General features: G+C 45.3%; 1 protein-coding gene across 7 annotated transcripts in view; it reads right to left on the reverse strand.

Annotated features, from left to right (window-relative positions):
* The window catches only part of slit2 (slit homolog 2 (Drosophila)), a 101,680-nt gene extending 92,071 nt beyond the window's left edge, over positions 1-9,609 (reverse strand). For 4 of the 7 annotated variants that reach the window (XM_086032914.1, XM_086032908.1, XM_086032911.1 and 1 more), the window contains exons 1-3: positions 8,714-9,608; positions 8,051-8,122; positions 6,945-7,016 (exon numbers count right to left, since the gene is read on the reverse strand). In XM_086032914.1, coding sequence (XP_085889040.1) covers positions 6,945-7,016; positions 8,051-8,122; positions 8,714-8,925 — 356 coding nt within the window. In that variant the 5' untranslated portion in view covers positions 8,926-9,608. Of the gene's footprint in view, positions 1-6,944; positions 7,017-8,050; positions 8,123-8,713 lie in introns of all 7 variants that reach the window. The other 3 variants (XM_086032909.1, XM_086032907.1, XM_086032915.1) reach the window with 1 other exon arrangement.
* Positions 9,610-9,931: the final 322 nt, after the last annotated feature.

The raw sequence follows: 9,931 nt of genomic DNA on the forward strand, positions 1-9,931 counted from the left end.
TTCTTGTAAAGAAAATGTTTGGGTTGACTTTCTCTTTCTGTGAACGAGCGACGTCACTATCTGAATTCAGTTCATCTGCGTGAGCCCATCTAGGGGTGAGTTGGTGCCGACAAAAGCTTCTTCAACGTGTTCTCATTTTGTATTTTATTTTTTTGTTTACTTGGCTCTTTGTCCCGTTCAATAAACAGATGAAAGTGCATCGCCGATTGCGGCTCTCCTTGCCCAGATGCGAGGGCATTATAGTACCTTAGTTTCTCCAATTTTACATTTTTTTTTTTTGGTTCACTTGAGCAGCGTATACGATGATCGCTCATAACTTGAGTTTGGGCCCCACGACAGAAGTCCCCAAAAAACTCCTTGTGGATCAATGCACCACTGCAATACTCAATTTAGATCGACACAGTCGGAGAGGTATTCATTTAACGATTCTCAGGGCATCGAATCAATCACAACTGGACTGTTCTGATCATTTAACAATATGGTTGATATTGGGCGCGTGTGTGTTTGGGTGTGCAGTTGCATTACTGTATGCTATTAGAGGCAAAGTGTGTCCCAAAGTGGATGAAGACAGAGAAGTCGGAGGCGTGAGAGTCCCTGCAACTAGTGAATGCCTCGCTGCAGCATGGCGATAATCCCCGCAGTCATAAACAGATGCTAGAGCGACGCAAACTACACAGTAAATACCCACAAGCTCGCACATACGCATTTCTGCCAACACCGTGTGGCATTTTGTGCGGCCGAGCTTTCAAAAACATATTAAACACACACGCGCGCGCGCGCTCACTCCGTTTTCACAGCTCAGAGCCTCGCTGATATGAAGTGAGTCGCAGTCTGCGGCTGGCAAAGGAAAAATAACAAATCACCCCGGAAAGCAATTATTACACCGCCAACACCGGTAGTGTTGTTAACACATTTTGAAATTTTGTACCAACAAACACAGTCAATCGCAAATACACAAAAGCTAGTTATTGCCTAAGCCCTTGACTAAACTTTACTCCCAGGAATGTCGTTGACTTTGGGCTAGAGGCGGAGTACACCCCGCACTGGTCAAATCCAGCAAATGGCGGAACATTTTTGGAATTTATTTCTTTTGGAATTTATTTCTCTGAAAACATTTTCATATTTGGCTTGGGCTGTATTTTCCGGACAAAAAAATGAATTGAGTGGGTTTTTGGCTTTGCTGCCTGTTTATTCGACGCACGTGTTCCCATCGTCCCGTCTTTTTTTTTTTTTTTTTTTTTTCATCATAGGTAAGAAGATTGTTTCCGCCATGGGATTTATTCCATTTTTATTTATTTATTTTTTTTTTTTTTTAGTACAGCTGGTAAAAAAAAAACAAAATAAAAAAATCGACTGGCGGAAACAGGCTTTTGCAATAAAAAAAATATTTCTTTTTTTTAATTTTAATATATATATATATATATATATATATATATATATATATATATATATATATATATATATATATATATATATAGAGAGAGAGAGAGAGAGAGAGAGAGAGAGAGAGAGAGAGAGGGCTTCCATACAAATAAGAATTTGCTAGATAAAAAAGAAAAATGCTAAATTTGATGACATTCTCATCAAATTACACATTTACATACACTACTACTTTTTTCTTGTAAAATTACTCGCAAAAATAATTGAGCATTATTGCCTTTGTGAAGGCAGATTTCTGGCGCCTCTCTTGTAATGAATCTCAGGGTGAACCTAACGTTGTCAGTCTTACGGCAATGTTTGCGGTTGGCACTGCGAAAAAAGATCCTTCAATGCACTCGAGGTTTTAGCCCATCTTTATCTGATCTCCAAAAGAATGGCAGATAACATCAACGCATTCGGACCCTTCATCTTGGCTGCGAATTCCTTGACCGGCAAGCGTCATTCAAATTCATTAAGCCCTCCTCTGATAAAAGCAAACAAGTGTTTAGCAACAAATACAAAAACTTGGCTGCTGCAGTGCGCACAATGGGGAAATCTATCTCCAATTCCTTTTAAGAAAGGAGCGCGCGGCGCAAGTAATTTCAGGCTCCGCTGCTCAATAAACAAACCACACACACACACACACACACACACACACACAAAGACTTTGCTCAGAGATGATCAACCGCAACAACGCTATGACTCAAAGCTCCAGCGAATACTTCAAGTAGTACATTATTTCGAAATCATTCTATCTAAGGACAGACAAATTATTCGGTGCTATTGACTGTGTCAAAGCAATACAACGCAATCGCTCGCATTCAATCTCTTGTGTAACCTCGTTTGATAGGCACGTCTCAAGGCTTGTCATAAGACTTCGGCAATTACTCTCCTCACCGCTGTCAGTTTGATCCTTGACATGTGATCACTCAATTACCGGCTAATTATCCTGTTCTTTATCTCTAATGTGCTACGAAATCCCATAATGTCCGATTCTCGCTCAGTCTGTGACCGTTCACAGGTTTTGGATGGCCGCCGCAAACTATTCAAATGTTAGATCACGATAAGAGGATCAAGTAGTCGCCTTCCTTTTCTACCCAGAGGGGAAGAATGTATGACATTCCAATACGCGCAGGATAATGGAAATCGAGAGGGAGTGATGGGCGGGTATTGAAAAATATCACAAGAAAGCGGAGAAGAAAGCGTGTGTCACTCTAAAAACAGTTGGGTTAAAAATAACACAATTATGGGTCCAAAAAGAAACGATCGACTACTTGGGTCAATTTGACCCGACTTTCATACAAAAATGTGCAATTTTGGACAAAACAACCTTCAAATGTGGGCTGTTTTGTACAAAACAAAGCAAGATGGTGGGTTAAATTGACCAAATTTGTGGATCGGTCCATTTTTGACCCAAAATTGTGTTATTTCTAACCCAACTGTTTTTAGAATGTTCCCACTGATCCACTACTTGGGTCAATTTAACCCAACTTTCTGGGTTGTTTTGCAGTTTTGTACAAAATAACTTCCAAATTTGGGCTGTTTTGTACAAAACAAAGCAAGAAGGTGGGTTAAATTGACCAAATTTGTGAATCGGTCCATTTTTGACCCAAAATTGTGTTTTTTTTAGCACAACTGTTTTTAGAGTGTGTGTGTTTCTGGTTCCGACTGATCTACTACTTGGGTCAATTTGACCCAACTTTCCGGGTTGTTTTGCAGTTTTGTACAAAATAACCTCCACATTTGGGGTGTTTTGTACAAAACAACGCAAGAAGTTGGGTTAAATTGACCAAATTTGTGGATTGTCCGTTTTTGACCCAAAATGTGTTATTTTTAACCCAAATGTTTTTAGAGTGTGTGTGTTTCTGGTTTCGACTGATCTACTACTTGGGTCAATTTGACCCAACTTTCTGTGTGGTTTTGCAGAAAACTACCCCAAACATTGGCAGTTTTGATACAAAACAACCCCAACATTTGATCTGTTTTGTACAAAACAATGCAAGAAGGTGCGTCAAATCCACCCAATTTGCGGATCGGTGCGTTTTTGACCCCAAATTGTGTTCTTTTTAACCCAACTGTTTTCCGAGTGTTTTTGGAGGGGGGGGGGGAGAGTAGAACTGATAGTGACAGTGCAGCCTTGCGAAAGAGAATGCACATGCATGAGTGTATCCAAACCTGCAAGGGTGTTAGTGTATGTGCATGCGTATGTTGTGACATGCCTATCTCCTCCACACCTCCTTACACCCCACCTCCACACCCTCCAGCTACTGCCCCACACCTGACCCCACCCGGGCTGAGCCCCGCAGGGCCTGTCACACACAAAAAAAAAAAAATACGAGAGAGGGGGAGGAACCGTTTTCCAACCCGGTGGGGGGCAGTCACTGAGGATCCGTCAGCCCAGCTTAGGAGCCTCTCCTGTGGGCAGCGGTGCCCAGCAGGCTCCCTGCGGCCTCCCGGCGGACGGAGGCCTTTGAAATCAGCCCTCGACTCCAGACTCGGAAGATGTGCCATTGTCCGGCGGCTGCGGGGGGGCGGGCATTGACGACCGGCTCCATCTTTGTGTTTGTGAACATGCAACGCCAGAGATGGCGAATTACAGTTGAAGACCCTCGCGGAGGACTAAAGAAAGGCGCATGTCGTGTCGGAAAGTTAGCAGCCGTCAAAGGTGTTTGTCGCCTTTGGAGGCAAAACAAACGGGCGCGTCCTGTTCGACGGCACAGAAGTGCGATTGCTCTTTGTTCAGTTGTCTGTTTCGATCTCAGAAGTCGGTGCGGGAGGTCAGTCTAAGACTGGACATCGGCTGTTAAAGTGGACTACGCTTTTTCATACAGCAGCCCTTGTCCGCTCATGCCACGGAACAAAACAAGATCCTCCAAACTCCTATTTCGCTTCGCTAAGCGGCGCGGCATATTCTGGATTCGACAGTTATCTATTTGAGTACATACATACAAAAAAAAAACCAAAAAAAAATGGTCAGTCTAACTTTGACTTATTTTCATTCAATTGTATTTTAACAGCCCGTTTGATTCCATTGCGCAAGGCACTATCGCTGTCAAAGGCCCTTGGCAAAGTTTTAGCATAGTTAACTATTTCCCTCTTTGTCTCCGGCCACAAGCAGCAATTCTGTGAGAGCAAAAAAAAAAAAAAACTTTTGCAAGACAAACTCAAGCGCATAGTTTTCTTTCTCTCTGTGTCAACAAGGAGCAATTACAATACAGAGAAAGACACGGCAGCCACAACATGACGCCTACTGGAGGATTTTCAAGTCAGCCTGCGTACTGTTTAGGGAAAGGGACACCTGATCATGACAACAAGAAAGGAAATGGAATCGGGAGTTTTTACCCCATTGGCAGCTTCCACTCATCCGGACAGATTGTCGAGAAAACTTTGGAGCGTGTCATTTCAGGGGTCGGAGGTCGGTCGGTGATTTTCGACGTGAGAGAGGCTCTGGCTCACAATTTCTGTTGCTACTTCATTGGAGATGTGACCAAAATTCCAAAATGGACCGCTTTGTGCGCCGAGGCCCGGTCACGTAACCCAAACAGGTCTGCAGACATGCACGTGTAACGTATTCAGAAACAAAAATGACTTTACGGCGACTTTAAAATTGGGAAGCGCGAACGGGATTAGCTCAACTCCTGATGGATTTCTGAATTGATTAAAGGATTTTTACCGAATCGCATTTTCTCCCCCCCCCCCTCTAATGGGGTTGAATTTAAGCATTTTCATGATCCCCCCTGGAGCAGGAGTAAATCTTCAGAATGGATCAAAATCTCTTCGATCAGAGTTCATGAAGCCCCGCCCTCTCCTCTCATCGATGTAAAAGTAACTTATGTTCTCACCCAATTTTTTTTTTTTTTGCTGTACAATTAATCCGCTAATTTGAGTCAAATTTACTCATGCGTGTTTTACTCTCTTCCAAGTTTAAATTCTACTCTGTTTAGACCGGGATCAAATATAGTCTTTTCCCAAGTAGAATTTTCTATAAAATGCACTCTCCGAAAATGACTGCGTACTTGCCTGCGGTTCTGTCGTTTCTCGACGCGTCTTAAAAGCTTGCCTCCAAACCCCGACTGACTCGGTAACAGTCGAGCGCATTCCAGTGTGTCATTGCTTGTTGGTCGGACAACACACAGGCACGCGCACACACATTTAGATATACAAGTTGCTCAAACATCAAGCAAAGGTTGACAGTCCACACAATGGACGTTTCACCAGTCAGGGGTCCACATCCCCCTTCCCTCTTGCTGTTGTCTCCATGCCAGACTCGCTGTGCCGCTTTCAGGCTAGCGGGGCTTAATTATGCCATAACTGCCTGAGGCTTGGATGCTAAATACCAGCGAATGCACCATCGCACCCCAACGACCTTTCGCTGCTGCTTACTTGCAGCTCGGTGTCTTCATCTCCAAATCGTCCTCTCAGACTTGAGACATGGTCCGGTTAAACTCGTATATATATGACATGTATGTGTGATTGGAGGGACTTAGTTCAATGTTTGGGTTTCCATCACCATTTGTTTTTTTCGTCAACAGACTTGTCCATTCACCCTCATTGAATATTTTGAAATATTTGTTGAAGGGGAAGTCAACCCAAACATGGTTTTTTTTCAAGAATATGTTCGATGCTAGCCCACAAGGCATTCGGATAAATATTGCGTTTGTGGGATAAGAGTTAATCCACTCGTTTATCAGCCATCTCAGGGGGCGGCCATTTTGTCACTTCTGTCGACTGAAAATGACATCACAACTAACGACCAATCACGGCTGATCTGTTTTCTGAAGCTGAGCCGTGATTGGCCGTTACCTGAGCCCTGAGAAGTTGTGATGTCATTTTCGGTCGACAGAAGTGACAAAATGGCCGCCCACCGAGATGGCTAAAAACGGGCGGATTTTGCTGCTTAACTCATGTTCCGCAAACGCAAAATTAATCAGAATGCCGTGTTTCAACTAGTGGGCCTGCTGGGAACATATTCTTGAAAAAAAAAAAACAATATTTGGGTTGATTTCAACTTTAACTCATTCTATCCCAATGACATATTGACGTCATTTCACAAAGGGTCTGAAAAAGTCTGGTAGTGAATGAGTTAAGGAGTGTCAAACTCATTTTTTGTCACATGCACCGTGGTTTTCTTCCGAGGTTTGTTATGATTGTGATTGTGAAACCGCACAAACGTGTGATCGCCTCGTCGTGTTCTTACATACACACAACCAATTGATGAATTACTGTTTTGAAAACAGATTTCAACGACAATAGTTTGTTGAACTGTTGTTTCGTTTAAAACTTCAAAGGTAACAGAAATGCTTGCAAGACCTCAAGGTTACTACGAGACACTTTGCAATTTTAGCGCAGATTTTTGGCAAGAAGCATCACGCACGTGATTTGTTTTAACGGGCTACAGAAAAAGATGTGGCGCCGTGGCCACCGCCCGAGTTGTGCCTGTTTAAAAAAAAAGTCTACAATTTGATACTGAATTGGGTCGGCAGTTGTTTTGATACGCACAAACCCCCTCAAAAAAGGTCACTCACAGTCTCTCCAGCTCCTTCAGGTCCTGGAAAGCTCCTCGCTCGATTGTGGCGATTTTGTTCTCCATAAGCTGCCTGGAGGGACAAGCAAAAAAAAAAAGAAAAAAAAAAAGAGTGAGATGGTTTGCGAGAAGACTTGGGAGAAAAAAAAAAAAAAAAAAAATCAGAGGCTCAAATGAGTGAGGAAAGTGTCTTGATGGAGTGAGGAAAAAAAGAGTTTTACAAGAAGTCACAATAGATGGGATCTGAGATGAAAGTGGAAGAGGTGGAAAGGAAAGAGATTGATGGAGATGAAAGGCGATAGACTGTTGAAACAGCATCAGGGAGAGAGGAAGAAAAGACAATCAGCCGGCGGTCGATAGCCACCTAGCATTTACTTTAAAACTGAACGCGGACTCATCTATCATCCAATCGAGTCGGTGTCTAACCTTCTCGCTGTGACTACTCATTCACTTACACCGGAATGCTGACCAAGCCCCCTTGCGCAAGATCACATTTTGATGCAATCACATGATAAACGCAAGGGTGCGCACTCATCTGATGACCGGAAGAACGGAAACAAGCATTATAAGAACACACAAGCACACGAATACTCACTCAATAAGGACATAATCTCCTGAGGAATTCTAACAATGTGCCATTCACTTTTGGATGTTGAGTCACACACACACACACACACGCGCGCGCGCGCGCGCACGCGCACTTCTGTAAGCAACCTGTTCTTACTTGATTCTCCCTTTCACCCTCCCCTCATCCATCCCTTCATTCGTGGTTGCGCGTAATGACAACCTTCTTCCCTCCACACCATCTATCACTTCCTCGCCAGCGCGTTAATCACTACAGCACATGGAGCCCCCCGGGGCCCTACCGTTTTAAAATAAGACCCCCACCCCCCCCCTACCCCGACAGTTCCACTGGCGGATTAACAGGTGCCCAGGGTAAGATGCACGCATGCATGACTCGATCGTTTGCAGCGCACTCGCTGAGTCTGGCGCATTGCGCGTCGTGGAAGTGTGCAACAAGAGAAGGAAGTGCGAGTGCAAAAGGACGGAGAGTTACAGGAGAAAAACTCAAAAAAAAAATAAATAAATAAATAAATAAACACTTACAGCACGCGCAGATTTCTCAGTCCAGCAAAATCGGCCTTGGTGATTTTTGTCAGGTTGTTAGCGTTCAGATCCCTGAAAGAGAAAACGGTGAAAATAACAATGCAGCCTGTCGAATACTTCTTTTCTCTCGATGAAACTTGCACATTGGCCCGCATGTCGAAATATAATTTAAACGTCTCCTCCATCGGGGGAGATGGAGGTCGAGCTGCGGCTGTTGCCGCTGCACTGCAGGCAGGGCCCGTTTTAATTTGATCGTTGCCTAATAGAATACAGCCTGTTTAACTGGAAGCCCGTGCACTTGGCTTCCAAATCCGTTTTTGATTAACTCGCTGGTCTACAGACAAAACCGACGCGGTGTCGGGTGCAGCGCTAATGCAACAGTGCGAAACCACCAAACACGACCACATCACGCATGCATTGGCCCTTCACTTGTCTCTCTCGGTCCCCACGGTGAAATCATACTTTGCTGGGCGTTTTCACACGTCGATTCCAGTCATGATTTGTAGAATAAAGTGAGTTTACTCAGGGGGGATAAATTCACTTTCATTACACCGTAACTCGGGGTTACAATCACTTGATTGCAAGCCAACGTTAGATGTGATATCGAATCAAAAATGATGAGCAAAGGCGTGCATTCAAAGTGAAGTCAAAGTAGGCGCTTACAGTCTCTCAGTGTTGCGGGGTATATTCCTGGGCACGCTGCGGAGCCCTTGGCCGTGACAGTCCACTGTGGTCCCCGTGCAGGAGCACTGAGTCGGGCACGGTTGTCCGGCTGCGCCCCGGCCGGCCAGAGCGACGGCCAGGACGGCCGCCAGCAGCCCCGCCGCGGAACACCGAGCTCGGCCGAGGCCCGCGGGATTCGGGGCTCCCAGCATTGCGGCAAGTGGGAAAGTGACGGGCAAAATAGCGAGAGAATGAAAAAGATCCTGCAAAGTGTTCGGCAAACTCAGCGGGCCAACCGTCCTCCTCGTCGTCTGGAAAATTTCACGTCCTAAAATTTACATTTGGGATCTCCTTAATGGGGGCTGCGATGGGTTAAGAACCGGGAGAGTGGGGTCCCCCAAGAAGGGAGCTCGGAGAGGCGGTGGGGCGACTCTCTGGCTGCGCTACAGCGGCACCAACTTCCACATGTCCGCGGCATGCGGCGGCTGAATCCCCCCCCAACCCCGCCGCCGCCCCCCCCCCCGGCACCTCGATCCTTCTTGTCCCGATCCACAGAAGCCTCTCGCACTCGCACACTTTGAGTGCACCCCTGCACACGCGCGCACACTCCCTCACACGCACATACTCCAGGTAAGGGCTTTCTTGTGGTGATTGATTCACAACAACGTCCAGCGAAGAACAGAAGCGTTTCGTCTACTTCCCCAAAAACAAAAAACAAAAAACAAAAAAAAAAAAAACGGCTTAGGAGAGGTGATATGGACGTAGTGTTTCTGAACGCTCGTCAGTGAGTCACAGGTACCCGGTAGTGGGGTCGGTAACGTGAGGGAAGGAGGACACGAGTCCGCCAGAGAGCTGAGCGCAACACCACAATCCAAATGAGCGAGCCTGGTGCGTCAAAGCGCTGCAGCCCACACTGTGTGGTCGAGAGACACCGGAGGAGACAGGGAGAGAGAGACACAGAGAGAGAGACACAGAGAGAGAGAGAGAGAGAGAGAGAGAGAGGGAGGGAGAGAGCGAGAGAGAGAAAGAGAGCAAGGCTATGACACTTAAGAGGAGAACGATACAGCAACAGTGTGAGAGAGACACGCAGCAGATGTGGGAAATAGTACTCTCGTTTAGGTACAAGTACAGGTACTTGAGTAAAAAAAGATTGGTGAAAGAGGAAGTCCTGCTGAGCTCTATATTAGTAAAAGGAAAGTACACACTGAAACGTATTTT

This window comes from Filicampus tigris, chromosome 6, assembly GCF_054856515.1.
Source record: "Filicampus tigris isolate MCC_2025a chromosome 6, RoL_Ftig_1.0, whole genome shotgun sequence".
Lineage (NCBI taxonomy): Eukaryota > Metazoa > Chordata > Actinopteri > Syngnathiformes > Syngnathidae > Filicampus > Filicampus tigris.